Source organism: Ptiloglossa arizonensis, chromosome 5 (genome assembly GCF_051014685.1).
Source record: "Ptiloglossa arizonensis isolate GNS036 chromosome 5, iyPtiAriz1_principal, whole genome shotgun sequence".
NCBI classification, from domain to species: Eukaryota; Metazoa; Arthropoda; class Insecta; order Hymenoptera; family Colletidae; genus Ptiloglossa; species Ptiloglossa arizonensis.
In genome coordinates this window covers 14,398,110-14,416,849 of record NC_135052.1, presented here as the reverse complement: position 1 = coordinate 14,416,849, position 18,740 = coordinate 14,398,110, and the positions used below count along the sequence as shown (strand labels likewise).

The 18,740-nt window shown below is 48.5% G+C and overlaps 2 protein-coding genes across 18 annotated transcripts in view; one reads left to right on the top strand and one right to left on the bottom strand.

The window, feature by feature from the left end:
* By (focal adhesion protein tensin) overlaps positions 1 to 18,740 on the bottom strand; it is a 277,180-nt gene that overhangs the window by 64,494 nt on the left and 193,946 nt on the right. For 14 of the 17 annotated variants that reach the window (XM_076313153.1, XM_076313156.1, XM_076313159.1 and 11 more), the window contains one exon: positions 11,562 to 11,630. The exons of 1 other annotated variant lie outside the window; for it this stretch is intronic. In XM_076313153.1, the coding sequence (XP_076169268.1) occupies positions 11,562 to 11,630 (69 nt within the window). Of the gene's footprint in view, positions 1 to 2,069; positions 2,358 to 11,561; positions 11,631 to 12,091; positions 12,687 to 18,740 lie in introns of those variants that run through there. 2 more of the 17 variants (XM_076313160.1, XM_076313161.1) reach the window with 2 other exon arrangements.
* The window catches only part of LOC143147680 (putative sodium-dependent multivitamin transporter), a 173,788-nt gene that overhangs the window by 10,425 nt on the left and 144,623 nt on the right, over positions 1 to 18,740 (top strand). The gene's annotated exons all lie outside the window — the stretch shown is intronic.

Sequence of the window (18,740 nt, the reverse complement as noted above, 5' to 3'; positions counted from 1 at the left end):
CCATCGAGAGTTTTTTAATACTTTTTTTGCCATTTCGGAGCATCGAGGGTTTTTTAATACTTTTCTTGCCATTTTGGAGCATAGACAGTTTTTTAATACTTTTGTCGTGATTTCGGAGCATCGATAGTTTTTTAATACTTTTCTTGCAATTTCAGAGCATCGACAGTTTTTTAATACTTTTGTCGCGATTTTGGAGCATCGATAGGTTTTTAATACTTTTGTCGCGATTTCGGAGCACCGATAGTCCTTTTCAAACTCTTATCGCCATTTTGGAGCATCGATAGTTTTTTTCCACACTTTTGTCGTGATTTTGGAGCATCGATAGTTTTTTTCATACTGTTGGGGTCAGTTTGGAGCATCGATAGTTTTTTCCACACTTTTGTCGCAATTTCGGAGCATCGATAGTTCTTTAATACTTTTGTCGCGATTTCGGAGCACCAATAGTTTCTTTCATACTTTTGTCGCGATTTCGGAGCACCAATAGTTTCTTTCAAACTTTTGTCGCGATTTCGGAGCACCGATAGTTCCTTTCGAACTTTTGTCGCGATTTCAGAATACCGATAGTCCTTTTCAAACTTTTGCCAAGATTTCGGAGCACCGATCCTTTTTTTCATAGTTTTGTCGCGATTTGGGAGTACCATTTTGGGCCGACTGTGACATTCGAACGAAAGGAAAATTTCTGCCGCGGTTCAAGACTCGTATCGGGAAACGTAAGGGCGACACTTCGAAGAAGCGATACGAGAAAGTCACCGAGCGATCGCTCTTCGAACACCGATAAAGATATACGATGCAAATTTTTCTATCGCGTCACCGACGATTTAAAAACAACGATACGCGATAGGTCATTCCGTTCGCGTTTCCTCGTTGCAATAAAGTCTGGAAACCAGCGCTCGAACAACACCGAGATACCTTTCTTGATATTTTCGTTGCCCCGTTTCGAACCGAGGGATAACGGTCGAGAGAAAGAAGAAAGGTTTCGCGAAACCTTTTTACGAAGAGCAATATTCTGCTAGAAACGGGGCAAAAAATGTACCGATGTAATCGCTCTTCGAACCGAGCACTAATAAAGATATGCAATGCAAATTTTTCTGTTACGAGCGCAGCTCGTCACCGACGAGTTAAAAACGATGACGAGCGATAGATTGTTCACGAAGCTGTGCATTCGTTTATTGTTACACGGTGTGGTCCGGCAAGAACGACCATCTAAAATAACTCGTTGTCTATCAACGTTGTAGAGAAACGTTGCGAACGACATTTTATGCACTTTGGTTTCGCGTCTCGTATTTTCTGAAATATCGAGGTGACCTCGAGTTCTTTAAAAAACTTTGCGCACATTTTTTGTACGTACTATCTCGTAGCCGTTAAAGAAACAAATTTAACGACCCGCAATAAAGTGACCTTCCGTTGATAGTATTGGTTCGTACTACGTCGTTTACTTTCAACGTTGAAAATCTCGAGTAACGTAAACACTGTACGGATATTTTCTCGCGAACGAACGTTCGTTCGTGTCTGCTGCGTAAATCACGTTGGGCTGGAATCGCAACGATTCATCGCTTCGGTGACACCGAATCTGTAACACGGAACACTTACATCGAACGCGCGCACCGAAATTAAGCGACGAAAATTACTCTCCACGAAGTCCCGTCTCGGTTCAAGACTCAAGGTCAATGGAAGATCACCTCGTTACGAATCGAGCCAACTTCCTCCTCTTAGCGTCTACGAGAGGTAACACCGAAAAAATACACGTCGTGTACAATATACATTCAAGACACCGAAAAGGTCGCCTCGATATTTCGAGTTGATTCGAGAAACTCGATTTCGAACGTTTCTTCGCGTTGTCAATACACAACGAGTCGCTCCGGACGATCGTTCTCGTCGACTCACCCGCATACGCGCGTATTCCTCGTTCCCTTCCAAGGAAGTCCGGAAACCAGCACTCGAACAACACTTGGACGTAAATCCGATCAGTTTAGCCTCGAATTTCTCCCGTAGCGCTGATCCGCGCTCGGTGAACTTCGACGTTACGTATTTATTTCGTCGAAGAGTTCCCCCGCTTGAAATTTAGTTACCGGCTCGAGTTCTTTCGGCGAAACTTCCGGAGCACCGCGTTGGCCCGCGTTTGGAACAAGTACGCGTCTCGAAGGAGAATGAACCTTGGAGAACTTCGGCGCGTAGACGATCCTTACGACGAGACTGTCCGACATCCCGGTGCCTTGCCCTTGTGGGAGCCGCGGTGGTATCGGGACGAGTCGTCATGAAATCCTGCCGCTTTTAACGCGAACGCCGCGTTTCTCCTGACGGTTGTTAAGTCGGCGCGGTAAGACGCGAGGACGACGCGCCACGACGGAATGACAGACTGCCTGGTATTGTGTTTCGCCTCGGTTCCACGAGACTCGCCTAAGCGAATATCCAGTGGTCGCCGGTCTTGTCCGACGGTTTGTACCGCGTCTCTTCTTTGTACACCCGACGTGTGTGCACGTCTCTCCTCCTCCTTCACCTCCTCCTCCCCCAGTACGCTCGCGTCGACGCGTGCACGCTCGCGATTTCTGCATGCGCGCGTGATGCAACGAATTCGTCCAGGTAGCGTGACTTCGAACGAAGTCACGCTCGTCATTAAACGCGAGACGCATTAGCGCGCGCGAACGGACCGAGGCGTGTGTTATTCGCCACGGAGAGAACGCGATAAGCGGCGTGTGCGTGAGTAATTCGACTTCAAGGGCGGCGCGGAAAACTACGGACGACCACGTAGAAATACGAATAAGTTCCGCGTCGTAATTCACCGCGTCTCTCTGTTGGGATTGGTCAGTGACACGCCGAGTTTCTACCAGATAACGAGAACGGGATTCAAGCGAGAAACTGTTTGAGAAATCGACGACGACGATCGATCGATTCCCTGGTTTTTACCTTTTTTCTTTCTTTTCTTTTCTTTTTTTTTTTTTTTTTTTTAGGAGGGAGTTTCATCTTTTCACGGACACTTGCTCGGACAAACTCGGAGACCGTAAATTACCGGGGTTTACGCTTACATTTAACGAATGAAACGTTCGTTTTATCTCGTGAGAGTTATTTGATACGAGAAAGAATATTACGATAATATTGATGGTTTTTCTATTATAGGAGGAGTAATAAAGATGATTTTGAAATACTAGGTTGTTCGATAAGGTTCGTTGAACCTTATCGAACGAACGACGAAACTTATTATTGTGTTCGACCTTTTCGTTGAACGATAAAACTTGTCGAACAGTGCTGGTTGTTGACCACTGCATGAATTTTTTTGAGAACAGCTAGAAGTCAGAGAGAGGTAAATCTGGCGAATGGATGTTGCAACAATTCGTACTTTAATTCATCGGATAGAATCAAGTATTTAGATACAATCCAACTTGACTCTAGTCATTTTTTACAAAAAAGTATCGAGCTGTGTTTCCCAAGAGAACAATCTTCCAAACGTATTAAAATTTAACATTACTATTACCGCGTATAAGAAACACAGGACGAACAGAACAATGAAAATCGGAATATTAAGTTTTTTTCTTAAAGAAAAAGTTGTGACTTTTGTTACTTTTGTTCTTGATAAGAGTTCTACTTCTACTCCTAATTAGATTAGGATAGTTATCAGATTGTTCGGAAAGTGATTTCGTTTTCCAAAATGGAGAATAGGTAATTTAATAAAATGTTTATACGGTCTAAAAAAATCGTGTTTCATTTTCACCAAAAAAAAAAAACGAAACGACTTTCCCAAGAACCCGATAAAAAGCGTATTTATAATATATTTCAACGATTTTCCCTGGATTTAAACGGTCTCGTGTTTCGTTGTTGGAATTTTTTCCACGTTGTTGTTTATCGAAACGATAGAACGGAATACACGTTGCAACGTTTTACCGGGTTCTATCGTTGCTCCACTGGGTGTATCGATAAACGAAGATGGGCAGCCGTTAGTTGTCGACGAGACGATCAACGAGCTGTTCGACAGGAGTGCTCTCGAGATTTCAAAGAGGTACGTCGTTCCGTTTCTTGTTCGCTAATTTATGTATCCGATAATGTCGCGCCATGAACTAAGTAACGAACGTAGTAAAGTTACAATTGTTCGATCGAAGCAACGGACGAAATGACAACTCGAAAAGTTGTATCGAACGGTATCGTAAAATGATTACTCTCCACTGGGAACGGAACATCCGCTACACTTTGATAACTTTTATTACTTGCAAACAACAGGACGATTAGCGACGAACGTGTTAAAAGTGCTGAACCAAGCGGACGAAGTAAACACGTTCAGTTGTTTTCAGATTGCCAATGTTTTTGCCAATACGAGATTTTACCAAAACATTGTTCGTAACAAGAATATAAAAATTTTGTTTCGTACTTAAAAAATATCCCAGATAGCCACGTAATTTCTCCGACAAGAGAAAGGGTAGATAACTTCGAATATAAACACATTAGTATTACCTATATATATACAATACCTATTTGGTTTTCCCGAAAGTCATTTCATTTTCCAAAATGGAGAATATATAATTAAATAAAATGTTTGTACGCTCTAAAAGAATCGTGTTTCATTTTCACGAAAGAAAAACGAAACGACTTTCCGAACAAGCCATCGGAGAACAACACGGTGGAATCGCAATGTAGATACAGGAAGTCCTCCACGGAGACTTAACCCTTGCACCCGGACAACGCGGAACAGTACCGACGATTCCCTCGAGAATTACGTAACTCGAAACACATTGCGAGAGGCGCGAGCTACGAGCGCCCCCCGCTCGAAGTAGAACATTTTCGACGACCGGATGACGCTTCGAACGTTCCACGGTATTCACCGGTGGTACACCCTCCCCCGTGTTACAATCTCCATTACCGTTTCGTTCTCCGCGGTTGGTAGTAATTTAACGGAACGGGGCAACGTATACGCACCGGTTGCGAACGTCGACGATCCCGTAACGCCATCGGACGTATCCAGCTGCACACCGCGGGCTACGGGTGAACCCCCGCGCGAAAAATCTCGCCCTCGTCGGACGATATTACGACTTACTCGCGCGTAACGCCTGACAAATCGCCGCGAATACCCCGGCGCCCCGACCGAGGAGATTCCCATTACCGTGGAAAGTCGCGGCGAGCGTAGGGACCGTGGAGGGAGAAGGATACACGACGGGAGCCCCCCGTCGATCTTGGGCTCTCCTAAGCAACCGTGAGAAATACGAAGGCCGCGCGCGGGCACCGTGGCGGCCAGTCTCGAGGAGCTTCCATGGAACGACAGCTGCGGTAGGACCGCGAAGCGTAATAGCAATTTCACACGTGAGACTAACCGGTGGGAGGGATTTATGACCGTGGCGGACCGCGACGTACGAGCGAGCGAAACTCTCTCCTTCTCTCTCTCTCCAGTTCGCTCGTTGGCTGCTAGCGCTGCCCGTAGGCCGCGAGAAAACAGCCCGCCGCGTTACGATCCCATAAACGTATTTTTAGAGGGCGCTCTCTAGCTCCCATCCGCTCGGTCCGGGCGTTCTCTTTTCGCGCGTGTTGGCGTCGCGTCGCCCTTACGAGCTAGGTCCACGGGGCCGATTCTTTCATCGGCAGCCGTGTACCCGTGGTATCGTTAAATTTTCAATTTGCACCACGCGAGGCCGCGTGGGCGGAAATCGTTCCGAGATTCACGAGTGGTGGGGGGAAACGTCGCGCGCACGCGCGGTGGGGGAAGGTGGATCGCTGTTCCCGGGGAATCGGTTCACCCGCGAAACTTTGAACGATTAACCCTTTCGGTGAACGTATACGCGCGTTCAGGGATACTTATCGGCGAGGACTATGGACGCTTACGTCCAGTGGATGCTACCGTGGACGCGTATGTACGAAAATAACTTTCTCCTGTTGTTCAATTCGGGGTAAAGGAATCACAATGATCGTTTACGAAAAATATTCCCTCTCCAAATATCGCGCTAGACTCCGTCGAAACGGATTGCTTCGACCGAGAGTGTTCAGAGTTCAAAGAGTTAACGTGGCACGAAGGTTCTTCGAGGTAACTTGGAAAGTATCCGCGGTTTCGATTCCGCGTCGAATCGAAAGCGTCACGAGGGGAGAGACGGGAACGAAGCACGGTGAAAACGTATTCAGCGATACGAGTGAGCCACCGTTTTCAGATTTACGTTATTATTTTTATTCGACGTAGGGGCGGGGGGGCACTTTGCGCGCCGCGCGTAATCTACCAACGATAACTATTGGCTACACCATTAACAGGACGCAATTAATCGGGGGGAGAGAGAGAGGGGGGTAGGGCGCCTGGAACGTCGCGCCGGTAATGTCAATTATCGTTAATCCGCGTAATTGCCGGCGGCTAATTTCTAATTGAAAGTATAGTGCCGGGCGAGAGTGGGTTTTATCGTTATCGACTTCTTTCCGCTCGACGTGCACTCTGGATGCCAACATGCGGCCGTGGGTCCGATCGATACCGGGACATATCTGTTACGAGGGATCCTCCGGTAAACACTTTTTGCGCCCTTCCGGTTCCGAAAATATTTACCTCGTTACGACCCGGGAGGAATTTTATTTATTTTCTTTTTTTTTTTATTTCTTCTACAAGGAGTTTCAAACGTTCGAAAATTATCAAATTACCGTAATTCCGATCCGGGGTGTCCGTGATTGTTCATCGATGATCGGATCGATCGATCGAACCGGTCGAATTATTATTGGAACGATTATCGTGTTCACGACCATCGTTTAACGTATCGTTACTGGTTCGATCACCGAATCGAGGCCACCTTCGATAAAAGAAACAAGATACGATCCGAACTCGGAAAGTTATTAAAATTCGCACAATCGGAAGCAACGCGTCGATGTTCAAAGAGTCGAGAAACAAATAGAAGGCTCGCAATGTATCGCGATGCGTGGTATTTTTAGATTACATCTCGTTTCCTTTATCGAAGATGACCTCGACCCAGAGGCCGCGAACGATGCAATAAATTTAATTCGTGCACAACTTTTTTACGATTACAATTCCAAGACGACGTCTCACGACCGCGATCCAACCGGCCCGATAAACCGAATTTTTCCACTCGAGGGGAAGATACGGCGAAAAAATGTGCCCGCGCGAGAAAAGTGAATTTGCACGAGCCAAATAAGATACGGTATCTTCGATGTTACGTTTCGAGCATATTTATTCGTAGCGTGTGATCAAAATTCCGACGATTTCTTCCTCCCGGAGAATTCCAGAGACGATTCGATTAAGCGATCCGGGACGATGCCGCGAGATATCGAGAACTTTTTTCAGAGAATCGTTCAACGCGACGAGACATGTTTAAAGTTTTTCCTCGTTGGCGTAATCCACGACGCGCGTTACATATTCGTTCGATAACAATCAACGTTAATCGAACGATGGTGCACCGTTGTTAACGTCTTCGCGCAGCTTGGCGAAAAAATTGTATTTACAAATCCATCGAACACGAAGGATTACGCGGCGAGGCGAGGTGCAATGACTAACAACGTTGAAGAGTAACGCGAAAAAATTGCGCAAACGCGTGCTATCGCGCGTTACTCGTACAAAGTCACGTTGTATCGTTTTCGTGTGGACGTAAATTAATTTGTTCGATGACACGTGAAACATTTGTAACGATACGTGCGATGCAAAACGATCCTTCGATCTCCCTTTGCCTCGCTTCTTATCGGTGCTTGTTCGTAAAACTGCAAAGTATTCGTTCCCGAACACTTCCTTGTACGTCGAATAACTTTCGAGATAGCAGCATTCGCGAACGAAACTACCCCTCGAAGTTTCGCCCCCTTGGGCTCGGAGTTACCGCCGTTAAGAAGAATATCCGTTATTTTCGTTCGTTTGAAAAATCTTGCAAGTTTCGCGAAAATCAGTGCAGAGGGAACAGTTCCGTCGATGTTCCTCGTCGGTAATAACCGGTCACGGGTAACCGTCGTGGGTCTCCTCCTACGGCACCGTGACGCGTTTTACGCTCCAAAGTTCTTCCTCCGCGTGTATTTCCGCAGAAGCGGTCGCGGTCTAAGCGCGGATAAGGGTTTCGCGAATACATTACACGGTCCGCGTCAATATACTTGGATTATCTCGGCGGAACATCGGTTGATACCCGCGCGGTTCATACGGTGCGCTAGCTTACTGCCATTTTAGCGAATAATTTTCTACGGTGTCGACGTTAATGCGTAGAGAACGCCACGACCATTCGGCTATCCCCCGGTATAATTTAAAAAAAGGGCCGCTGCAATAAAGCGCGAACTTTCCGCTCACCGAGAGCGTCCCAACGTCCGTTTTAATTCTCTTCCCGCCCTCTCGTCCCGCGGGCGTTACTCTTAATCCTCCTACGTGTTGCGCGTTTGGTTATTTATATAAAAAAAAGAAGAAAAAAAGAAACGAATAATCGACTCGATAATAACGACGATAATAATACTTATTTATCGCGCTCGAGCGAGAATAATAATCCACGTACCGGGGGAGGTAGGAGAAGGAAAACTAAATACGACTATTAATTATAAACGGTTCGCTAAGACGGGGTGCAATAACGGGTTATAAGGTATTACCGACCTCTGGGCGTCGTGTGCAATATAAATTGAACGAATTAAGGGGGCTGTACCTTACCAGGAAAAAAGAGAAGGGAACACGGTGCGGTGTAGCGAGATTTCCATAGACCGGGGGCCACTGTTTTCAAGAAGAACGACTTTCAACGCGGCGCACTTTCGGGCCAAAGGGTCCGTATTCCGAGTTCATATTTCACAGGATGCAACCCGGTCTGATGGGAGTTTACGAATATACGCCCCGAGACGAGGGCAAATGTTCACTTCGCGGAAAGTCGGATGTACCAGTTTCACGAAAGAGGAAATTTAGAGACTCGAGCGAAACGAGGAAGAGGGAGGAAGGGAGCCAGCGAGCGAACCATCTTCCGCGCGTAAATTTTTAATTGGTCTCACTTCGACGGAAACGAGAACCCACGATCGTAAATCGACAATAATAACAACCACGCTCGATAAATCGAATCCAAGTTCGGATTCGACTTACCAACGAGCGATAGAATACGGTAAAATGGATGTAAATTAAATAAAATTTTACGAAAACGTCCCGTTCGAATGCAATCCGTGAAAATTCAGGGAGCAAGAGACCCGGAAAAATAGTAGTCCACGGAAACCGCAAGATCTGCACACCCGATGTTTTCTCCGGCACGGAGCATCGGAAATAATACGGTTACTCGCGTCTCGAGTGTACTCCAGTGCAACAGTTAAAAGGTTAAGTTTCTTTGTCGGTAATTATCGATCGGTTCAATCGGGTCGATTGCGTTCAGAGTGGAAACAATTGAATCGGAATGAAAATACTTGAACGTGGACCGGTGACGAAAAATTCTTATCCGGACGAAAGGAAGAGAGAACAATCGCTCGTCGTTTGTCCAACGACGACAATTGGACGAATTCTGTACGCATTGAATAGAAATTTTCGGGTTTGCCCGATTAACGATAAATTCCAGTGTCGACGAGTAAACAGCCGCGAAGAATCGTCGATCTTTCTCTCGTTGTTCGAACGAAACACGTGTGCTCGCGGATACTCGACGAAATCGCGAGAAAAACGAAAGCGGAAGTCGGACGAGAAACACGGTGAATAAACGAAGTGGGATAGATTCCCGGTGAAAATTGCTCGCGAAAGGTTATTACACGCAGTCGGCGGCGGGATGCAAATCGTCCGCGACGATATCCGGTTCGGGCGTGCGTCTCGGAGGTAATTTCGAAGGCGACCCGGAGGGAGCAAGAATTTTGCATAGGATCGTTCGCGGGACCGAATCGAGCCGGCAGGTACACGTGTACGAGAGCAGGGGCCGCTCGTACCCGAACGAGCAGGGCCGTTTCGAATGTAAATAGGACTGGGCCGTGTTTTCCCGCGGAATAAATGAAGGCGCGCCCGATGCGATCGGGTACCGAGCCGAGCAACACGAGGCGTCCTCGTACTTACCTACCTACCTACCTACCTACCTACGTGTTCCTGGACCGTACGGTTGTTTTAATATTAAATATTTAGAGAGCCGGTTCGCAAATGGTACAAATCGCGGCCTCTTATCGGGAACGATAAACCTTGAGACGCGGCAGACCCCTTTGCATAACGATCGTTCGCGTATTTTCGCTGTTTCCCGCGCGAGAAGAACGCCGCGTGCGCGCGAGCGCACGAGCGCGTTGCTTTCTTCCAACCGCGGAGGAATAATTTATGGCCACGGTCGTGTCTATGTGTACGTATGTGTGTGTGTATCGGGAGACGCGCGGAAGCGAATTTACGAGAACGAATTTCGGAACGAAGTTGCGTTCGCGGAGATCTGGTTACCGAGATTGCGATGGGATAATTTACGGCCGCCGCGCGGAAAGACGCAGGGACGGGGAGGGAGTAGGGCGATTTCACGGGGAATAAAAATTGCGCGACCGTAAATCATAAAAATACACGGGGCTCTCCGGAAGATCTATTAATTGACAGCGTTCGTGGAATTTGTATTACGGGACCCGTGGTAGCGGTGTTCTCTCTCCATCTTTTTTTTTTCTTCTTCTTTTTTCTCTCTCTTTTGGAATCTCGGCGAGCAATTTGTCCGCGCGGTACCCAAATTAAGCGGTAAAACTTTGTTACTCGATAACGACGAAAGAGCGTTAAAACGTTGCTCGGCGTGCGATTCTTTTCCGAGGAGAGCTTCCCTATCGTGGAAATATTGATTTTAATCGCGAATTTTTACGACCTTTTTCGCGAGTGTTCTTCGAATACGGTAGCCATGCATCATGGAATGGAAAATACGAGGAACAAATTTAACGAACGCGTAACTTTTCTACGTTGCGTGGAACGAGAACGAAATTAAAACCTCGAAATTCATCTGAATGTGGCTCGAAGTGAAAATTAACGCGTCGTTGAGAAACTTTCGCGATGATTCCGTGTACAATTATCATCGTTCGCGTTCCACTGTCCTAGCGCGATAGTACGGAACAACGTTTACACGATTCGAAAGTGTTTGCAGCGTCCGCCTCGATTCATCGCGTAGCCGTAATTAAAAACAAATATCAAGCTCAGCCGATTCCGCTAATCGATACACCGAAACCTTTCCAATGACGCGTAAATAGAATATTTTTAACGCAAATAACGTAACGTTTCTTTCTCACGAATTGTACACGAATTTACGCAACTTTTTCCCTCTATCGTTGCAACGAACGAATATATTCTAAAGTTTGTCCGTTTATTCGAAAAACACGCTACACGACGGTGGCTTACGACGCTGGGATTACGCGTTCTTCGTCTCGATGGGGAAAAATGTATAATTATGTCTCGCGAAACTGCGACAAGCGATTCGCGGTCGGTGCACGGAAAAACGTGGAATCGACCGCTACAGCGTGTACAGTGTTTTCTATTTATTTTCGTAGATACGAGAAGCGATCGTAGAACGAGAACCGTTACGATCCGTGTAAAATATCGTACAGTTTGCACGGTACGGTTCCCCTCCTCGCGAGAATGTTTTACAATCGTCCCATCGAATCGTCAACGTTTCTTACGACTCGCGATAAATTATTCGTGGAATTCTCACCGCGGGATACCAAAGGTGCCGCGCGAAAATATTTACCTGCTGTTGGTGTTTACTCCTGGAAACGGTGTTAACGTTCTTCGGCTGTGCCTCGTATCCCCCATTGTGCTGCAACAGAAAGAATACCGCACACGGTTACGCAACCGATAGTCCCGCACCGGTCGTAAGGACGATATCAATCGTATTCCATTTCTGTCCCGAGCTGGCTCGTAAATACGCGAAAGACGCTCTCTCGCGAAGGAAGTAGGTTACTCGTCGTTCCGTGGAACGATAACAGATACGAAACGTAAATTATTCCCATTGTTCCACGGTAACGGCTGTTCCGCGAATAACAGGTATCTCCGGGTGTCTCGGTAGACGTTTCAACAACAAGCATAATCGATCCCCCCCGTACCTCGATTTGGAAATTCTCGCCGAGTCACCGCCGGGAGCGACGCTACCGTGAACCGACGCGACCGAAAAGCGACCGTTCCGGCGTGAAAACGTGACGAGTCTCGCGACGTCCCGTGCGAAGCGATAGGGATCGGAGGGGGGTGGAGGTAGGGGTGGGGGGTGGGCGTGAAACGCACCTCGCTCTCGATATGGAGGGCAGTGTGCCAAACCGTGAACGCGATGCGGTGCAAAAGCGTCTCGGTTTCCTCCCGCAGCGGCGTCTCGTCCTTGAGGTTGTTGTTCACGGTGTCCTGGCGCGTGTCGCCGCAACGACAGCAATTCGCTCGCAGCCAGGCGCGCGACAACGAACCGCTGTTCGAGTTCGTCATCGTTTCAAACGATCCACGAGAATCGTCGACTCGCGCGGATCTTTCGGTAATCTCTCGCGTACGATCCGCGAACGAGTACCTCCACCGAAACGGTAACGCGTATCGATTTCCACGCGTGAAACTTTCCTCGTCTCTGGTTCTCGATCGTCGAGATCGAAGAAACGTCGAGCGCGCGACGACGAGGAACCGTTCGAAATTCGGAAAACGGGGCGCACGCACCACGTGCCCGTTCGACGTCGGCGCGGTGTGCACCGGTGCTTATTACGAATCGCCCCGCAACATCGGGCACCGCCTCTCTCCGTCACTTCCACCTCGCCCGGTATCTTATCCGCGAAGAAACGCGACGATTGCCAAACGCGGGACCGGTTCATCGACGAAGCGATCTTCTCACGGGCCGGTCGAACGGGCGCTAGCCCGCGTTGCCATTCCGCGTCCAATGACACGACTCTCGATACGAACACGTACCGGGTAAATGGAACAAACTAGCGACCGAAAAACTCTCGAATCGTAAGCTCGGAGAAACCGTACGGAATACACGCGCCACGTTTCTCGAGTTCCCGATGAAAAGCAGCCTATCGCCCCGTTTCTCGCGCGTAAAAACCCCGCTCGCGATCGATCCTACGGGCCGTGTGGAATCGTCGCGAACTCGCACCCGTTCGCAGCCTCTTCGAACTACACCTGGCCGCCGACTCAAGGTCACCGCAGCCACCCTCGCGAAACGCACACGCCGCTCCTCGTTCACCGCCCGCACCGTTTCGCGTCGCAGGATTCCTCGGGTAAACGGTACGCGATCGTTCCTCGACGTTTCCCGTTGCCCGTGGCGATACTCACGAGCCGCGACACTCGCACGACCAGTGAAAAAAGCAACCTCTCTCTGGATGGGCCGTGCGCGAACGAGGGTTCGCGCGACCTGGGTCAACCGGCACCGAAACGTCTGCGCCGCACGGGAGCCGCCCCGGCGCTGCGGCCGGATAGAGGGACGAAACCCTGCATCTCGGCTGCCGGAGAACGTCCGCGGGGGCGCCGCGGGGGCGCCGCGGGGGTACGGGACGGGCCGGGACGGCCCGGGAGGGGGGACCACGACACGTAACTATGGAGACGGCGACCGGCGGCGTTCCGAAGTTGCACGCAGGCTTGCTCCTGCGCCGCCGGATTCTACAGGATCGCGCGAGTTCGAGTGCGCGGCGCCCACGGGACAAAACGGACGAGGGTGTACACCTCCGACTAGGTCGAGAGTGCCACTCCCTGTAAATATAATTAACCGTAAAATTCCCGGCCCGTGTCGAACCCAACGCGTCCACGCGAACGGACCGGTACTTTGCTACTTTTCGCTTCGTGTACCAGTCGACCAGCGAGCGGGCTCGGGGTGAACGCAACGCGAAATTCATTTTCGCGGGCTAATTTTCAACGCGCTCGCGTCGAATACTCGGGATCGCCGACCTTTGCCTCCATACGCGACGAATTTTTCTCTTCGATCGCGACCAAAGTGATTTTTCGCGGTCGGTTAATTTCGGGTGGGTACGCGAGAAAGTCTACCGGGACGATGTTTATTGTCGTTCGAGGGTGGGAGATACGCGCGATGGGGGAAATGAGCGCAAGATCTAAAGGGTGGGGTAGAAGCGTAGAATCTTTTAAAAGGAAATTTATTTTCTTTCGCGTTTGGAGTATTACCGGACAAAAATATTTACCAGTCGTTGGGCACGATAGTGGATTAACTATTCTGTAAAAGATCGAGTTGCGAGAATTATTCGAGGGATGCTCTAGATGGAAGAGAAGTCCGTTTTTTCGTTCTTGTATTGTATTTTTGCAGGAAAGATCGTAGTCGTTTGTTTACGCGACTACGACACGTACCGACAGTGACGCAACCTTTCGCGAGCATTGTGATCGTTGAATTTGGATTTCGTTGAAAGGCACTCTCTGGCTGTTTTTTAATTAAATCGCATACGAGGGATACGTGTACGCGCGCGTAAAAAGGGATCAATTATTTCCAAGATACATCGACGCGTTATTTTGAATATTTCCGAGTCGTTGACATTTTTGTTACGTCACGATGGCCAAGTGCCGAGAATTTTCGAGCGTACCGAGAATAGTTCGTTCGCGATAACCGCGGTTGTAATTACGGCGACCCTGTTTCCGTTTCCTGCACCGAATAAGGCAGCGAAAACCGCATCTCGAAATTATCGGGTTGTTCGGAAAGTCGTTTCGTTTTCCAAAATGTAGAATACATAATTTGATAAAACGTTTATACGCTCTAAAAAATCGTGTTCCATTTTCACCCACCCTAAAAAAAAAAAAAAAAAAAAACGAAACGACTTTTCGAACAACCGGATACAATTTCCTTAAAAACGACTCGCGTCGAATCTTCCGAGGTACCGTAAAAATTGCCAACGATCAATTCGAAATAGTTTTCCCGATCGTTCGCGGAACAATAACAGGGAGATCCTCGAGCTCCTTCGAACAATTCCAAGGAACACCGACGCGTCGCTGGTAACAAAGACGAAACTTTCCGATAGACCTAATTATTTTCACGGGACAATAACGTAACATCGTTTTCTCGAGGTCCGCGAGCAACGGAATTGAAACGAAATCGGTCACCGTCTCGGTTGGAACGCGGCGAACGCGGAGAATATTTTACGAGACGATAAATCACCTTAACCGGCCCGTAGGCCTTCGCGGATAGAACACGTTTTACCAGCGACTAGACGACTGGATAAATATATGGGTGTCCTTGTCGGGTGAACGGCGCGCGAATAAAGATGCGAAACGCGGTAATTCGGATTCGCGGTGTCCGTAATTCGAGAGGTGGCCGGGACCGACGAACGCGCGGGTTTTTTATCCGCGGTCTTTGCGTTTTTCGCGTACGAGCCCCTGGTAATGTTTCAATTTCCGTGCACGTGTAAAGCGCGAAAACGTTCCCGCGGCGGCGTTATCGATGAATCGAGACGCGATAAATTTTACGCGTCGCGGCACCCGGAAGGAGCCACGTATTTATCGATTACACCCGCTCAATGGAGCAAACATTTTCCCGACGGTTTCGGTACTCCCACGACCATTGTGTATAAATATCGCGCAACCACGCGTACGATTCGAAGCGCCCGTAACGGAGAGAGGCGTTCGGTTCTTTCCGTCGGTGGAAAATTTTCCAACGATCGTCCCGCGTTCGATGTATCTCTTCGAACCACGCGTTACTCGATCGATCCGTCACCCGAACGCTCCGTTATCCGAACACCTTGCGCAAATCGGCGCAAATATTCCACTCCTCGGTGAGGCGACGTTGCACGCGTTTCCGACGACGACGACGACGACGAAAGTGTTCGAACCTTTGGCGAAAACTCGATTCGCGAAACACGCGCGTAACCGATCGAGCTGCCGAAACAAATCTTTCGAATCGTTCTCGGTGTCTCTGTAGTAATATTTTACACGCTTCTCCAACAAAGTGTACAATTCAAGAGTAAATTCAACCGAGTTGTCGAGTCGTCGGGAAATTCGCGTATCGAGAAAGTGAAGTTGACAAGTGAAATTCGGATAATCGAGGTTCGGTTGTACATCGATTCACCGGACGCGAAACGAAACCAGGTTCTTTCTCCCGTTCGGTAAGAAAAAGTTCAGGTTCCACGAATTAATAACGACGAAGCACGGAATCGAATTCGGTGTTCCCCTCCGCGGTGGGAAGCGGCTACGAAACGAATAAACGAGAGTGCCTTACGTTTTCGCTCGAAGGAGTTCCGGAACTCCATCGCGGCCGAGAGGCTACATTTTAATATACGAAGACCGGGTAATAAAGCAAACGTGGCCGTCGGCCGAACGGATTGCACGGAGTTTCGGATCGGAAACGTTTCTGTTCGCGCTCGCCGGCACGAAAACCGGCGAAACTTTAAAAAATGCAAATCGCGCGCCAAGGGAACTCGCATATTAAATTGGCGAGCGTCTCGGTCTCTTGGCCGGCGTTCGAACCGTCATCCGCGATGCTAATTAGCGGACACGCGGAATGGAATTCCTATTAAAATATGGCGCGCGAGCTGCGCGATGGATAACGATAAGTTCTCGGCTCGATTCGATGGTAAACGTATCAGAGATGCCATTCGCGTGTCGTCGTTCCGCGCTACAGCACCCACGGGTATCTCGACTTTCGTCCGTAACTCCGTTGATCGGTAACCGTAAGAGCGTCTACCTCCTGGTGTCTATCGGAGAAGAGTTTCACTCGGAATAATTAGTACCCTCGTCCTCTCGTCGTATTCGAATCGTCGAGAACGGTTGCCAAGAACCCTCGACGACACTCTCCGACAGTCACGAGGTTTACTCTAGGTTCATTTTTGCCGTTGAAGTTCAACAGAATTTCATCGCCGATGGGAATCGATCTTGGCTCGATCCTATGCGAAATTCCGTGCCGTACCACTCATGAGTCGTCACCGTATCGATCCAAAGATCACCAACCGTACAAGTATTCCACCATACGGTATCCACCGTTGGCTGGATATTCGACTCGGAATAATTGGTACTCTCGTAGTATTCGAATCGTCGAGGACCGTTGCGAAGGACCCTCGACTCTCCGGCGATTGCAAGGATGTTTACTCTCGGGTCATTTTTCCTACCGGAATTTAACACGCAATTCCATTAAGGATACGACCTTTCCATCGGGGATACGACCCTTTGCCATTTGCGCGTTAACGCTGGAAACAGTTACCGCGAGGCTTTCTCCGTCCATCGATTTTTGTTCGATCGTCCGGCAGTTCGTCGCCAGTGCTCGTTCGCGATCCATCGATTTTTATTTTCGCGTCGTCACGATTCTCGACACGGGAGAACCGTTTTTTTCACTGAGGAAAATGCGATACGGAATCGTAACGAACGTCGCGAATCGCGCGTCCAAACGACGATTCGAGTTCCCGAGTATTCGAGCGGTGTTCGAGCGCGAAGACACGTTCGTTCGGTGGCAACACGGATGAAAATAACGCGTCTCTCCCGTATAGGTACGATCGTTCGAAACGTTGTTTCGGTAGTTAAAGATCGGACACGGGAGGAAACGAGGCTCTCGCGTAACGAACTCGACGAAAGAAATGTGCGCGCGGTGTTCGTTCCGAGTTTTTCAACGGAAAGAGCAACGGCTCGAAGGATTATCGTTTCTGGCCCGCGAATCGATTACGGTGATGGCGCATCCGGTTTCTTTCTCTCCTCGAGGTCGAACATAGCCACGTAAAGGAACTCGTTTCGAAAAACCTGGAACCCATTGGGAAGCGACCACGATTTCGAACGGTATCTCGGAAATAGAATTTTACAGATGCTTTCAATGGATACACGAACGTCGCCGAGAGTGTACAGAGAGAGAGAGAGAGAGAGAGTGGACTACGTTGCACGTCGAATAACAAAATTTTCTACCGGTTTCAAAGTTTCACTAAGACGATATCAATCCGGGAACTTCTCCAACGTATCGCGTATGTTAGAACGAATGCAACGATTACTTATATAGCGCCATACGTTGACGATGAAGAGTTTGGGTTCAGTTTCGGGGGCTGCGTTCGTGTTTCAAAATTTTCTCGGTCAATCGCAAGCAGAGAGTCGTGAGAAACACGCGACACTGTACGTCATCCACGTAAAATTAAATCAGTATATCACTATTGGGTTGTTCGGAAAATCCAATGGGAGAATGTATAATTTCCAAAATGGAGAATATATGATTGAATAAAATGTTTGTACGCTCTACCAAAATCGTGTTTCATTTTCACAAAAAAAAAAAAAAAAAAAAACGAAACGACTTTCCGAACAACCTAATGGAATCGAGAGTTTGTAATTTTACTATACTCGTGAAATGCTATCGCTTGCTCGACGCGATCGAAAAATGTTCTAGTTTTATTTAAACACTTAACGATAGATTACGAACGGGTTGAATTTTACACTTCGATAGTAGTCGAAGTTGCGAGTTACGACTTTCTCCGTAAACTCGATAGATACGCGAGAAACCCTGCGAATTATAACGAACCGATCGTTATTATCTAAACTTTTACAACAACTAGCTGTACTTGCAAGACGCCGAAAATTTGCGCGCAAAAGGCCTCCTGGTCGCGTTCAACGTGGACGAACGATCGGACGCACGATTCAACGAACCGGAATAATCATCGAGAAGTCGAGTCGTTCGGTAGAAAGACGACCGATTGGCTAATACCGGTTTAATTGACTTATGCCCCGCAAGAAACCGCGCATCGCGATCGAGAATCGCGTCCGAGACTCAACGAGAGCACAGCTGCGGAGGAATCAAGCGGTTCGTTCGACTCTCGACGCAATCGTGACCATGGGGACACGGTGGAAGAGAGTCGAGGGACACAACCGTCGCCGATCGGAGTCACGTCGCCTCGCGTTAACGGATAAATTACGAAATATTCGCGAGACGGCCGGGTTTCGGGTATTCGAGGATTATCGCGTTACGTGGAACCCCGGTACGTGATTCCTTTGTACGGTGGAGCCT